Source organism: Dendrobates tinctorius, unplaced genomic scaffold (assembly GCF_039654945.1).
Source record: "Dendrobates tinctorius isolate UK_male_01 unplaced genomic scaffold, ASM3965494v1 ptg000026l, whole genome shotgun sequence".
In the NCBI taxonomy this organism is placed as follows: Eukaryota; Metazoa; Chordata; class Amphibia; order Anura; family Dendrobatidae; genus Dendrobates; species Dendrobates tinctorius.
The window spans coordinates 9613009-9628209 of NW_027361694.1; the positions used below are offsets into that span (position 1 = coordinate 9613009).

General features: G+C 47.5%; 1 protein-coding gene across 3 annotated transcripts in view; it reads right to left on the reverse strand.

The window, feature by feature from the left end:
- The window catches only part of TPP2 (tripeptidyl peptidase 2), a 188680-nt gene continuing 173479 nt past the window's right edge, over positions 1-15201 (reverse strand). For 2 of the 3 annotated variants that reach the window (XM_073569496.1, XM_073569495.1), the window contains 3 exons: positions 4486-4693; positions 3302-3421; positions 1-1512 (listed from right to left, as the gene is read on the reverse strand). In XM_073569496.1, the coding sequence (XP_073425597.1) occupies positions 1423-1512; positions 3302-3421; positions 4486-4693 (418 nt within the window). In that variant the 3' untranslated portion in view covers positions 1-1422. Of the gene's footprint in view, positions 1513-3301; positions 3422-4485; positions 4694-15201 lie in introns of those variants that run through there. The other variant, XM_073569497.1, reaches the window with a different exon arrangement.

A 15201-nucleotide genomic window follows, 5' to 3' on the forward strand; every position in this document is an offset into this window, starting at 1 on the left:
TTTCGCTGTTCATATGTATTTATTTAAGTCTTGTAATTAACGTAAAAAAAAGTAACATGAATACCAGAGTTTGTTACATAATTGTGTGCATGACTGTTTCTGCATTATTTTACATAATTTTATTGATAAACGTATATGTATAGCTTTACAGTATACCTGAATAAAAGCATTAAATGCCTGGCACACCATTGTTGATATACAGGTTTTTTGCTACCTGCTGAATAAACTTCTTGAATGCCTACGCATTTTATGTAATTTTTTTCTTCCCTATAGAGTAAATGCAAAAATAAAAACAAACAAAAAAAAACATGTAAAAGCAGAACTACTCGAAAGTGGAGAGACGTTATTTCCACGGAGGTCAAAAACATAATGCTACTGTTCATTTAGTATAAAAATGTATTGATCTTAAAAGAAAGCTTATTTGCTAAATGGAAACTGTACTGTACAGAAAGCGTAAAAGCTGCTTACATTGGGAAGCAGTAAATATACTAATTTTAACTAAACTTATTTCATTTTTTATATAACAAACTTTCAGCATTTAAAAGTTATTAAACTTTGCAAAACATTGTATTAGGGAATTTGTCTAGATTCTTGTATAAAAATTAGATGTATATGACTCCTAATCCCCTGCTTTACGCCAGTCTATTGATGGCACTATGTACTCATTTGGAGTACAGATGATGGCATTGAAAGGGTCAGGCACAGCCTCTTGGTCTCCCTAACTTTGGGGATAAGCTGCTGCAGGACTTTGTTCTGATAAGCAGAATAGTAAAATGAGGAAAGAGGTTCTGATCCTTTCACTGCCAGCATCTGTACTCCAAATGAGTACTTACGGATCTCAATGATGCATAAGGCAGGCAAATAGATTCAGAACAAACAGAAGTTTGGAAACCATGCAAGGCTTTTTTTTGTTTGTTTTATTACAGGAATGAAGACAAATTCTCTAATAAAGTGACTTGTGAAGTGTCATAACTTTCCATGTTGAACAAAATTATTAAAATAAATAAATGCCTAGAAGTCAAGTTATTCTTTAATGTCTAATATTTCTGAATTTGGCGGCAAAAATCGAGCCTCCACCCACAGCGTAGGCAGCAAGTGGGAGGTAATCTTTTGTAACCAATAAATAATTTGATTTAGTCTGCGTGATTAAGGCAAGGATAATCTAGACATAAAATGTTAAAATGTGACAGCTGTAAAATCCTGCTCTTCTGTTTAAAATACCCAACTAGGCATGCAAAAATCATACCCATCCAAATACCTCACACTATGAAGCACAAAGGTGAATTGGCAGATAAATACACAGATTGACAGATGCCTTACAGTAACAAATACCATGCGTTAGAAAAAAAAAATTCATAAACAACTCTAAATATCCCAATTTATAAGACTTCTGTATAAAATAGTTTAATTATGGTTGCGATTTTAGAAAATACTGAATTCTGGGGGATACATGACTGGGATCCAGTTTTCTGTAAAAGATGCACAATGGGTCCATCCCAACAACTTCATCAGCTGAAAATATAAAAAGAAAAACTTCAGCTACGAACTAAAGGCTAAAAGAAAAATACATCTTTATTTAAATATTTCTATGTATGCCTTCATGGTGAAAAAAAATTTCATTAATGAAATAGAAATGTTCCCCTACATAGGCAATTTACCAGTTCATGACTCATACATGTTTACAAGAGCATAACGTATGTGTCGATACATTTTCAAGAAACATTTACCACTATCTAATATTCAAAAACAGCAGGAGATCAATGTGTCAAACGTCACGTTAAAGGCTTTGTCCACTACTAGGACAAACCCTTCTTGATCAAAATGTTTGGCTCCCAGAAAATAAAGCCTATACTCACCTTCCTTGCAGGTGCCGTTCCCATGTTGTTGGCACTCGCGGTCCCGAATGCATTTATTGCAACACATGGGGCCCGCCTTCGGACAAATCAAACATGGAGAAAGTTCGGGCCATCGGACTTTCTCTTCCTGCTCAATTCGACAGGAGTCGGGACAGTGACACCAGCACTGATGGGATGCCGGTGTCACAACAACAGCACGGACGCCCCAGGACATGGAGTGCCGATACAGCAGGAACAGCGCCAGCACAGGAGGAGAGTATAAGCTTTATTATTTTATTGGGCCAAGCGTGGCGTATAGTAAGAAGCAGTCCAAGTAGTGGACAACTTCTTTAATACAGATTTTTTTGAGCAAATTGTATGTTTTTATGCAGGTTTAAAATTTGCTACATTATGCTACTGATACAACCCAAAGAAAAAAATGGACAAAGAGCAAAGAATAAAATGTATAATTTTATTGTTATCCGAATTGATAAAAAAAATTAATAAACCAGTCACATAAAATAGAGATATAAGGGAAACAGCAACACCCAGACACCCCCCCCCCCCCCCCCCCGAAGAAGCAAGTAGCGAAACGCGCGTTGGGGTCTCGCAGCCCACACTACAGAAAGGTTGATTATGGCAACATGTCTATTAATTAACTCTTGCATATAATTGTACTAGCGTTATGCCTCTTCCCCATAAGATTCCATTTTGCACTATTGCACCTTATAGGAATACTAAGAGGGAACTGTGCTTTGCACTATTGCACTAATTTTTACATATGATTGATTTGGCATTCTTAAGGGAAGTGTGCCCTATACTATTGCACCTTATGAGAACCTGATATGAACTGTATAGGATTTTTGAGAAGGAACGCTGTCTCGCACTATTGCACTTTATAAGCACTCAGTAGGAATAATGAAAATGAAGTGTTTCCTTTTGTGGACAAAAGCTATGGTTTTTTTGTATATCTACTAGATTATAATTATTTATTACCTCTGTTCACATATATAGGATTATCTTATTATGCACTATTGCACTTTATATGAACACTGAGAAAATATATTGTGTTGTTCAGTTGAAAGACAGACATATATAAATTCCTTCTGTACCTTCTCTCTTGTGTGGTGGGTGAAAAATTTGTTTTGATTAATGCCGATCCCCCTTTTTTTATGTCATAATCCTTATATGCATTTATATATGGCCAAATTTGTTCCTTCCTTTATCTGTGTGTGGTAACTGGGTGTTGCTGTTTCCCTTATATCTCTATTTTATTTGACTGGTTTATTAATTTTTTTATCAATTTGGATAACAATAAAATTATACATTTTATTCATTGCTCTTTGTCCATTTTTTCTTTGGGTTGCATATATTGTCCTAATGGATGAGCTTTATATTGGTGGCCTTGTTTGGTATTATTATGCTACTGATAAACTACTCTAAACCTATTGGAAAAAGTAACTCACCTGGACACAGTTTTTCCAGTTTTCTTTAGTTGGCTTCTCCTCTGCAAGCTTTGTTGCTGATTTTATACCTCGCCCATATAATTTGTTGGCCAAGGCATGTTTGTAGACAAATGGTAAAACCTTCAGCAGAAATGAAACAGAAAACGATTTTGGAAAAAAGACGTTTTGTATAATTAACGTACAATGACATGTTCATTTAACAGGACTAGTTAGGTATCCTACTAAGAACTGCTTTAAGATTTAATCTGAAGTGATTAAGTATGGGTTGTCAAGTAGTGGAAAGCCCTTTCAAATGTGTAAACTGCAGTCCCAAGAGAAGTTACCAAACCTGGGGTTATGCAGAAATCTTTCTAATGATCTTTACCCACATAGGCCTACATTGATGACAACGGGGTTTGCTCTACACCTAGAGGAAAGGTTTAATCATCACTGTTACAGAGAGTGACTCTTTACTGTAAGAGCAGTGAGACAATTGACCTTTCTGCTACATGATGCTGTAATGGTTGATTCACTAAACAAGTTCAAGGAGGACCAGGTTAACATTCTTGTTGAATATTACAGGATATTTGCAGGGCTGTGGAGCCGGAGTCTTAGTCGTTATAAAATGGACCGACTCCAACAACTAAAATATATGGTAAATTGGGTACAGTAGTACACTGCAGGATTTGCTGTAAATGTTTCCATAATAATTTGGGAAAGTTAGGAAATGTCCTATAAAGGTCTGTTCTGTTCCTGATCTAAGGATCTCGGCTTTTAATTGAGATGAATCTGTGCTGCACTTTATGTACATGCTCAGTAGTGAGGCAGTGCTAGGGAGTCAGAGTCATGGCATCGGAAGTCAGTGAAATTGAGAAGTCCGAGTCGGCGGTTTGGCTTACCAACTCCACAGTCCTGGTTATTTGTAGTAAATTCAGTGATGAGGTGTTGAACCAGGAAAACATGCTGACTGCCATACATTAGTTGGGATGGAATTTTTCCCATAATATGGGGATATTAGCATCTGCCTCAAGGGTCTTTTTGCCTTCAACATGTTACAGTATAGGTTGAACTCAACGGCTTTGAGTCTTGGAAGGGCCATTAAATAGTCCCATTAATGATTAGGAACCCTCTGAGCAGCAGCATGGCTGCTTCCATATCAGCATGAGGGAAATTGTACTTGTCAATGAGTTACATTTGCTAATTACCTTTGAGTCATATATATCAGCCCATTTAACAAGTTCCCAATAAGTTTCATTTAAGGCTTCTAAAGCAACGTCAAGATCATCTTCTCTTCCATCAGCATCACATGAAGTAGCACCCTCCTTAGACTGCATGTGGAGCACTTTATCTGCTAAGGCACTGCCTTTTTTACACAGAGCATCAATTAGGGTAGTTTTCTGCTTGTCCATGTCACTGGAAAAAAATACATAAAGATTGTAACAAATATTTATTTTAAGCAACAAAAACAGTAAAGGATAAGCCTTAAAAAACAGGATTTTTGGGTTGCTTACCGTAAAATCTGTTTCTCGGAGCCTTCATTGGGGGACACAGAGACCTTGGGTGTATGCTGCTGCCACTAGGAGGCTGACACTATGCACAAAAAAGGTTAGCTCCTCCTCCGCAGTGTACACCCCACCGACCGGCAGAGAATTCCTCAGTTAGTGAGAAAGCAGTAGGAGAAGTAACAGAATAGGTTGACAACATAAACAACTCAACTGTAACCATTCAACCAAAGTAAGAACAGGAGCTGTAAAACATGGGAGGGTGCTGTGTCCCTCAATGAAGGCTCCGAGAAACAGATTTTACGGTAAGCAACCCAAAAATCCTGTTTTCTCGTTCGCCTTATTTGGGGACACAGAGACCCTGGGACGTCCCAAAGCAGTCCCTGGGGTGGGAAACAAACTTCCATCAGGCCAGCGGACTCACCACCGCGGCCTGCAGAATCCGTCTACCTAGGCTGGCGTCCGCCGAAGCGTAGGTGTGGACTCTGTAGAATTTCACAAACGTGTGAACCGATGACCATGTTGCAGCTTTGCAAAGCTGCAATGCGGAAGCTCTGTGGCGCACCGCCCAGGAGGCACCCACTGCTCGAGTAGAGTAGGCCCTGATACCCGGAGGGGCTCCGCGACGCTTAACACGGTAGGCTTCCAGGATAGCCGATCTGATCCAGCGAGCAATGGTGGCTTTTGACGCCGGGTGACCTTTCCGCGCTCCATCAGGGATAATGAAAAGAGACTCTGTCTTTCGCAAGGAAGTCGTCCTAGACAGATAGACTCTTACCGCCCTAACCAGGTCCAGCTTGTTCAAGGACCGCTCTCGGGGATGAGTTGGATTCGGACAAAAGGACGGTAGCACGATATCCTCGTTGAGGTGAAACGAGGACACCACCTTCGGAAGGAACGAGGGCGGAGGCCGCAGAACTACCTTATCCTGGTGGAGAACCAGAAAGGGAGAGCGGCACGAAAGAGCTGCCAATTCCGACACGCGCCGGACGGAGGTGATGGCCACCAGAAAGGCTACCTTCCAAGAAAGGAGAGAAAGGGAAATATCCCTGAGGGGTTCAAAGGGCGGACCTTGCAGAACCTCAAGAACCAGATTAAGATCCCATGGATCCACGGGCGCCCGGTACGGCGGGACCGTGTGAGCCACGCCCTGAAGAAAGGTCTTAACCTGAGGACGGGAAGCCAACGTTTTCTGAAACAGAATGGACAGCGCCGAAACTTGACCCTTCAGGGAACTGAGGGCAAGTCCCGCATCCAATCCTGCCTGAAGAAACGCTAGGACTGAAGGGAGCGAAAAGGACATGGGCGCGACGTCATTGGTCTCACACCAAGTGAAATAGGCCTTCCAAGTACGGTAGTAAATCTTGGAAGATGATGGCTTTCTGGCTCGGATCATGGTCTGAATTACGTGGTCGGAAAATCCTGCTCGTCTCAGAACCTCGGTCTCAACAGCCACGCCATTAAATTGAGCGGCCGAGAATTGGGGTGGCAAATCGGACCCTGAGACAGCAGATCTGTTCTGTCTGGAAGCTTCCAGGGGGCGTCCGCGAGAAGGTTGACAATGTCCGCGAACCAAGACCTTCTGGGCCAATTCGGGGCGATGAGAATGACCGGAAGTCCTTCTGCCTTGATCTTCTTCAACAGCTTGGGAAGAAGAGGCAGAGGAGGGAACAGGTAGGGAAGTTCGAACTGGGACCAAGGAACGGCCAGGGCGTCGGCACCCACTGCCAGAGGGTCCCGAGACCTGGACATGAATTGTGGGACTTTCCTGTTGAGGCGAGACGCCATGAGGTCTACATCCGGGGTTCCCCACCGAAGGCAGAGCAGATGAAACACTTCCGGATGTAGGGACCATTCTCCCGCCGCGAGACCCTCGCGGCTGAGAAAATCGGCGGCCCAGTTGTCTACGCCGGGAATGTGAACCGCGGAAATTGTCGGAACGGAAATCTCCGCCCAACGAAGAATCTTGGACACCTCCGCCAGGGCTGAGACACTCCGTGTTCCCCCTTGGCGGTTGACATATGCCACCGCTGTGGCGTTGTCTGTCTGAATCCGTACCGGCAGTCCCTTGAGGAGCCTTTCCCAGTGGACCAGAGCAAGATGGATCGCTCGAATCTCCAGAACGTTGATCGGCAGCGCTGATACCCGATCCGACCATCGACCCTGAACAGTGTGGTTGCGGAACACAGCACCCCAACCGAGGAGACTGGCATCTGTGGTTACTATCTGCCAGTGAATGGGAAGGAAGGATCGACCCGATAGAATGAGAGGTGACGACAACCACCAGTTGAGAGACCGCTTGATCCGGTAAGAAAGATTGACAGGGCGATCCAGGGACCGAGGCGACCTGTTCCACTTCGACAGAATGGCCTGCTGGAGAGGCCTGGCGTGAAATTGGGCAAAGGGAACTGCCTCTATCGCCGCCACCATCTTTCCCAGGACCCTCATGGCTGTACGGAGGGATGGGAATCGCGAGGTCTGCAGCGATCGTACTTCCTGCTGCAGAGAGAGAATCTTTTCTTGTGGGAGAAAGACCCTTGACTGATGAGTGTCGAACAGAAGACCTAGAAAGACCAGGCGTTGGGTAGGAACCAGACAGGACATTTTCCTGTTGACGATCCACCCGAAATTGGAAAGAGTGTCCAGGACGATTGACAAACTTTGGTGAGCCTGATGGAATGAGGGAGCCTTGATCAGAATATCGTCTAGGTACGGGAAAAGAACGAGGCCTCTGACTCTCAACAAAGCCATCAACGCAGCCATGATCTTCGTGAAGACTCTGGGAGCGGTGGCAAGACCGAAGGGCAGTGCGACAAACTGGTAGTGGTGCTGTCGAATCGCAAAGTGCAGGAACTTCTGATGTCCGGAGAAAATTGGAACATGTAAATAGGCATCTTGGATGTCTATTGAGCACATGAATTCCTGCTCCTCCATGGAGGCGATGACCGAGCGAAGCGACTCCATGCGGAAGTGGCGAAGGCGGACCCTCTTGTTGAGCAGCTTGAGATCCAAGATGGGTCGAACTGCGCCATCTTTTTTCGGCACTACAAACAGGTTCGAGTAGAACCCCGTGAAGCGCTCCGATTCGGGAACGGGCACAATCACCCCGGAACTGAGGAGAGCGGCGATAGCCGTAGAGAACCCCGGGATCAAGGCTGGATCCTTTGGAGGCCGGGATTCGAAGAAACGATCCCGTGGGAGAGAGACAAACTCTATCTTGTATCCTGAGGATACGACCTCCCTGACCCAGGCGTCCTCCACGGCGGCCAGCCAAACGTCCCTGAAGGAAAGAAGTCGACCTCCCAATTGGAAAGGCCCCTCGCGTGCCCGATGATAGTCATGCTGAAGTAGACCGTCCAGATCTAGATCTGGACGGTCTGCCCTGGGAGGAGTGGGGTCGCCAGGAAGGAGTGGGTCTGAAGGAAACTTTCTCTCTCTCCTGGCGAGCCTGCGGTCTCTGTTGGCTGGAGGAGTTGTCCGCCGTATTGAAACGGCGGAAAGTCCGAAAGGGTCGAAACTGACGCCTTAGTGGGGGTCTGCGAGGCTTGGACTGAGGGAGGAGTGAACTCGTGCCTCCGGTGGCGTCCTTAATAATCTGGTCCAATTGGGACCCAAAGAGGCGCACCCCCTGAAAAGGTAGGTTAGTGAGGGACTTTTTAGAAGACAAGTCCGCTTGCCATGCCTTTAGCCAAATTGTACGTCGAATTGCAACAACGTTGCTTGACGCCTGAACTGCACAGGATGCAGCATCCAAGGAAGCGGAGAGAAGATAGTCCCCAGCATGGGAGATCTGACTGGCGAGATCGGCCAAATGCTCCGGTTGCGCCTTATCTAAGATACCCTGCCGAAGGTCGTCTGCCCACGTGGCTATGGCCTTTGCTGCCCAGGATGAAGCAAAGATTGGACACACCGCCGCTGAAGCCGCTTCAAAGGCAGACTTCGCCAGGGATTCTATAATCCTGTCATTAGAATCCTTTAGGGACGCCACGCCTGAAAGCGGGAGAACCGCGTTATTGGATAGCCTGGACACGGGCGGATCGACCGAGGGAGAGGCCGACCAGTTGTCCGTGAGCTCCTTAGCAAATGGGTAGAGTATGCCGAGACGTTTTCCTCTTTGAAAGCGTCTGGTCGGATCCTCTCTTTCCTTGGTAAAAATTTTCCCAAACTCGGAATGGAAAGGAAAAACCCTGGAGGGAGTTTCTGCCCGTCTGAACGAAACCTCCTGATCTGAGGATTTCGCAGGGGAGTCAGCAATATCGAAGGTATGATGGATCGCAGCAATGAGGTCCTGCACTGTGACCTTCATGCTTGCATCCTGGTCTGAATCCAGCTCTAAAATCCCCTCAGATGACCTGTCCGAAAGCGCTTCCCCTGACTCGGGAGAGGAGGCCCGAGAGGGAGGCTGGTGAGAAGGGCTATGCGGTGAGATGGGACTAGGAGAGGATTCCGGCTGGGAATCTTGCCTGGGTCTTTTGCGACTACCGCTGGCTGATTCAGATGGAACAATTTGGGACCTGCTTGGCCCTGCTGAAGAGTCCAGGGGCAACTTATCAAGAATGGCTACCAGGGACTGAGACACCCTGGTGAGGTCTGCCACTGATTGAGATAGCGAGGAGGCCCAGCCAGGCATGGGGGGCTCACTCTCACCTGGGGCCGCAGATGGCTCCTGGACGGCGTCAGGCTGAATTGGATTGCTACAATCCAGGCAGAGGGGAGTGGACTGGCCTGACGGAAGTTTGCGATTGCACGAAGAACATGCAAAGTACTTGACTAAAGTGCAGGGGGGGGGGCGGTAGAGCGGGTACGATCAGACTTAGACATAGTGAAAAGCTGAGGTAATGCCGGAAGGTTGGGGGACAGAGGGCGGAGAAGGGTCAGTCTGCAGTGCAGAGCTACTCACGGTCCGGTGTCCCCAGAAGCGATGCTCTGCGACCTGTCAGTGGATGCAGGTCAGAGCGAAATCCGGCCGACAGACCTCCTGAAAAAAACAGCTGGAGAAGATGCTATCCAGTGAGGAGCTGGTGCCCGGCTAACAGGCTGGGAAAATGGCACCTTCCTGAGAAAAAGCGCGCGTTCAAGAGAGGAGGGAGGGCGGAGCACCACGCAGGGTTAACAATTCACCGCCCTCTAGCCAATAACAGGCTGGGCAGGTGAAGGACAGGCGGTGGGAGGGCCTGGGAAGAGCGGGAAAGAAGCCCGCTTAGAAGAAAGGGGCGGGGGGCGTGGCCGCGACGCAGCGGTAGGCCCGAACTGAAGCCGGGGCCTAAATTAGTTGCGTCGGCCGCCTGTCAGCAGGGGGTCGGTGCGGAGGTCCGAAAAAGTGGGACGCCGCAGTCGCAAGCCGCTCCCAATGGGAAAAAACCCTGTGCTCCCTGTCCCCAGAAAGGGGGGGAGGGAAGGGGGGGGGATGCCCAGCAACATTGAGCTGCCTATAGCCTTGTGGCGACTGCGAGCGACCGCAGCGCCTACAACTGGGGTTCCCCTGTGACCATTGAAGAGGCGACCGTCGGCAATGGGCAGCCAGGTAAATAAATAAATAAATAAAAAAAAAAAATACTCACCCATCCACGATCCGCTACCTGTCTGAAGAAGTCTTGCGTCTCATCCAACCGACAGGCTCTGGTAGGCGAGTGGGAGGGAGACTGGCGACAAGGACCCCTGGAGTCGCTGGCACGTCTTGGTGTCGGCGTCCGTCTGGCTGGTCCTGCCGCGGAGAACTGCAAGGATACGGGGTGGCAGTACACGCCGTACTTGCAGACTCCATGTGGGAGTACAGATGTGACTTTTCACTCTGTATCCCTCCGTAGAACCTGAAAAGGAACGACGCACGACGAGGTAGATAAGGGTCTAATAAAAGACCCGTGTCCACCTCCTACTGACACTAAGCTAAACTGAGGAATTCTCTGCCGGTCGGTGGGGTGTACACTGCGGAGGAGCAGCTAACCTTTTTTTGTGCATAGTGTCAGCCTCCTAGTGGCAGCAGCATACACCCAAGGTCTCTGTGTCCCCCAATAAGGCGAACGAGAAACTATATCTTGCGTCAGAGAGCAAATGGAATTCATGTAATGCATCTTGCAGTAATGTTTGCGTTGTCCAGCAGTCCAAAAAAAGCTATAGCAGTCAATTAAAACTCTGATTATAGGCATTTAGAAGTTTAGTTTATGTTGGCTTTTCTACATTATTTTAACCAAGCGTTAAAATGTAAAAGAAAAACGGAAAATAAAAATAATCAAAACTTAGAATTTAAACAAAAATATATAGAATAGCACAAGTGGCAGCTTTACAACTATCCTAAAAGAAGCACTGCCATCAAAGATTTTATCCTCTTAATATATTGCAATCATGTTATATGGCATGGTGTACTTACAATTTCTCATTTTGAATTTCTACCCCAGCTATTTATTCTCTTTTCTCTGCTCTACGTAGAAAGTAGGAATTAGTCCTACCGGTAATGTTTCCAGGAGTCCTTCATGACAGCACCACCAGGAGGTTGTCCTTCGTATCCTTGATATGGACAGGAACACAGTAGAGGTTAAATAGCCCCTTCCCCACCACCACCATTCAGTGATTTTCCCCAAGTACCAAACCAGGTTGGATGCAACGCTATTTTATTGAACTTCCTCTCTACACATGTTTACATCACATATCAGACAGGAAATCCAAGAAAGGGTATATAAAGGGTGCTGTCATGATGGACTCCTGGAAACAACATTACCGATAAGACTAATTCCTACTTTCCAGGACGTCCCTGCTGACAGCACCACCAGGAGAAATACCAAATAACTCCTACTAGGGTGGGATTACTGCTTGGAGGACTTTCCTCCCAAAGGCCGTCTGTTGGTTTGACAGAACGTCCAACTTAAAATGCCTGCAGAACGTATTTACTCTAGACCAAGTTGCGGCTCTGCAAATCTGGTCCATGGAAGCACCAGCGCTCTCCGCCCACGAAGCCGAGATTGCTCTCAGCGAGTGAGCCCTGAGGCTTTCTGGCAGGGCTCATAGTTGACTTTAACCGTCTAGCTAAAGTAGCTTTTGAGGTCTTCTTCCCAGCCATCTGGACAAAAAATTTGAGTCCACTCTCCAGCTCTCTGTGAGCTTTAAGTATTGTACGACTGTCCTTTTAACATTCAAGGAGTGAAAGGAGAGTTTTCTTGTTGTTATGGTTTTGGCACAAAGTGGGCAACACAATCTCCTGATTCCTGTGGAGGTCAGTAACCACTTTGGGAAGAAAGGCAGGATCCACTTTTAAGATGATACAGTCCTCCTGGATCTTTAATCTGGGTCCCTTATGGAAAGAGCCAGGATTTCACCTATACGCCTTGCTGAATTTATTGCTACAAAGGAAAACTGCTTTGAATGTTACCGATCTTAGGTCGGCCTGGTAAAGAGGTTCATAAGGGTCATTCCGTAGTTCGTTTAGAACTAAGTTGAGATCCCAGGGGGGCACAGAGCTTCATATTGTAGGCCTAAGACGCTGAGTGGCTTATCACCCAGGGATGATCCGTCAGTGGATAGTCAGAAAAGGAACCCAGGGCTGAAACCTGTACTTCTAATGTACTAGGCCTCAGACCCCTATTGAAGCCAGCCTGAAGGAAGTCTAGAACCTGAGGAATATTAGGATCCTGGTTGATGGATCATCTACCCAAAGACTCATTGATCTGGCTACCGAGGTGGCCGCTATGTTGGCTTTTGAGATAGTTACAGATGACTCCCAGGCTTTCTTAAAGGAGGTCTTCCGATCTTTTGTCCACTGGATCTTTAAGGCCAGATGAGTTTTCAAATGGGATGGCTGTTTTCTTAGAGAATCTAGCCACAGGTATATCAATTTTTGGTACAGTTTCCCAAATCTCGGTCTCTTTTGGATTGTTAGGCGTCGGGTTGCTGTCGCTGCACAGCAGGAATCCCAAGCCTTGCCTTCGACGGTCTCCCATTCCTCTCCGGCCGCAGAGCAGGCTGCTCAGCAGATTCGTCGATACTGGCGCTCTGCTCAGACTAGCACTGTGGGTTTGGTTGCTGCTGCCACCTCTGGTCCAGCTATAGCAACGCATGCTGGTCAGCAGCGAGCTACTCCAGGGACAAAGTCCTCCTTTCGGTTTACTGAGCATTGGGACAATCTCATTGGAGATCGAAGGTCACATGCGCAGGTCTTTCTCCAGCTCAGATTGGACCATCAGGAAGGTCCCGGAAGGACGCTGCTATAAAAGGTTCGCATGGCAGCTCGGCCATGCGCTAGTATAGACATTTCTAGAGACTTGTGTGAGTGATGATGGATGCATGAAACTGGTGACTGACTCATTAAATAACCCCTCCCTTTGATACGTATGTGTTAGGGTTAGTTTAGCTTGAGTCAGCGCCTCATGGTGGCAAAGCATGTGCCTCAGTGCTCCAGTCTTAGCACAAAGGTTAGCGCCATAGTGCCTCCTTACCTCCCGTACCTCTGAGCAGTACAAGTCTATCCGCTGAACACTCTGACAGCTAACAGGGCACAGCATTTTCCTAGCGTCACCCTCTAGCGCTGCTGCGACTCTGTGCACAAGTGGGTCTAGAAGGACTCTTACTCCGTGCCTCTGGGCAGAGTTCTGGGACCACATCGCTTGCGCTCATATCATATTAGTGCGACCCTGTGAAGTAACAGGGTTCACCTCGTACACTCCGGGTGAAGTAACCTGAGCGTGCTACTATCCGCCATTACCTAGCAGCAGGTTACATCTTTGCACGGTGGACCCCGGGTTGCGATCGCACTCTCTCATATTTTATATTTAGTGCGATCCGCAACCCTAACACGGATTGAAGGGAAGGCGGTACTTAAAATCTCTTGGGACCACAAGCTTTTTCCCCCATGTCTTCCCAATCTTCCAGTATCATTGCCGTTGTGTGTTTATTCACTGGAAACACTATTCCTACAAGCTCTCAGGCCGCCAAACATCTCATCTTGAATTTCAATGGTTCTGTGGAGTCCTCCACCTTCATGGTACCCAGGACCGCCTGCAGGAGCATATCCATGTTCTTGGACGAAAATAGATATCTTTCCCGTTCCTCTGACAGTAACCACGAAGAACCCTTGCCTTCACAAGAGTCCGGGTCAGAATAGCCTGATACTTCTTCCTCTGAATTTGGATCCATGTCCCATCTGGGTCACTTAGAGCAGGGTTCCCCAAGTCCAGTCCTCAAGGCCCACCAACACATCATGTTTTCAGGATTTCCTTAGTATTGCTCAGGTGATAATTGCTTCACCTGTGCAATACAAAGGAAATCCTGAAAACATGATCTATTGGCATGATCTGTTGGTGGGCCTTGAGGACTGGATTTGGGGAACCCTGACTTAGAGGGAGGTTGGGACGGCCCTAGTGCGCAGACAGTAGCCTGAACTTTCTCTCTGATCATGTTCCTTACATTGGTCAGTAAAGAGGTCTGCTCCTGCTTAAGCAATTTGGCAATGCATGCTTCACATAGCTTCTTCTCAAATCCCTCTGGAAGTCTGGCGATGCAAAATGGAAATTTATTAGCCTTCTTTCTGGCTGTTGAAGTGGACTACTTAGGCGTCGCCTTGTCCTAAAAGAAAATGTAGAAAAGAAGGCCCTGTAGCTATTGGATCTAGCCCAGCTGAGAGACCCTCACTATGCCCCCACTCACATGGTCCAGGGACGGCTCTAAGGACTGGAAGTCAGGACGGCTAGCACTCTCCATCTTCACTAAGTCAGTTGTACTGTCAGCTGTCCGTCTTCTTTAAGTAGTCTGCCTTAGGCTAGTTTCACACTAGCGTTTGAAGGCGCAGCGCACGCTCGGCGTGAAGCTCCGCCCCCTGCCGCACCTCCTCCGGTCAGCTCCGCCTATGGCCGCATGCGACCTGCATACCCTATCTTTAGCATTGGGTACGCAGGCCATGCGCAGGTATGCTTTTGCCGGTGCATGCGTCCTTTTGACACTGTGCCGACCAGCGCCAAACGCACCGTGTTGCATTTGGTGCGCCCGACGCAGCGTCAATAGCGCGCATGCGCCTGCAAAAAGCATACCTGCGCACGGCCTGCGTACTTAATGCTAAAGATAGGGTATGCAGGTCGCATGCAGCGTCATGTGCCCATAGGCGGAGCTGACCGGAGGCGTGGCAGGGGGCAGAGCTTCACGCCGAGTGTGCGCTGCGCCTCCAAACGCTAGGGTGAAACTAGCCTTACCAGGCTTCAAGACATCTGATTCACCCTCCTTCCGAGCTCAGCTGCTGTCAATCACGATGCTGCAGGTACTCAGCCGAATCGCACATGCCCCCTGTGGAACACATGCCAACCGGACCGGAAGCACCCACACCCGGCGCCATGTTTCCCTGAGGATCCTGAAGACACTCCCCCACATCCTAACCCGGCTCGCCCCTGACAACACAGAGCGCCAGAAGTCTTGATTCCTGACTGGACCTGGCACCTGAGG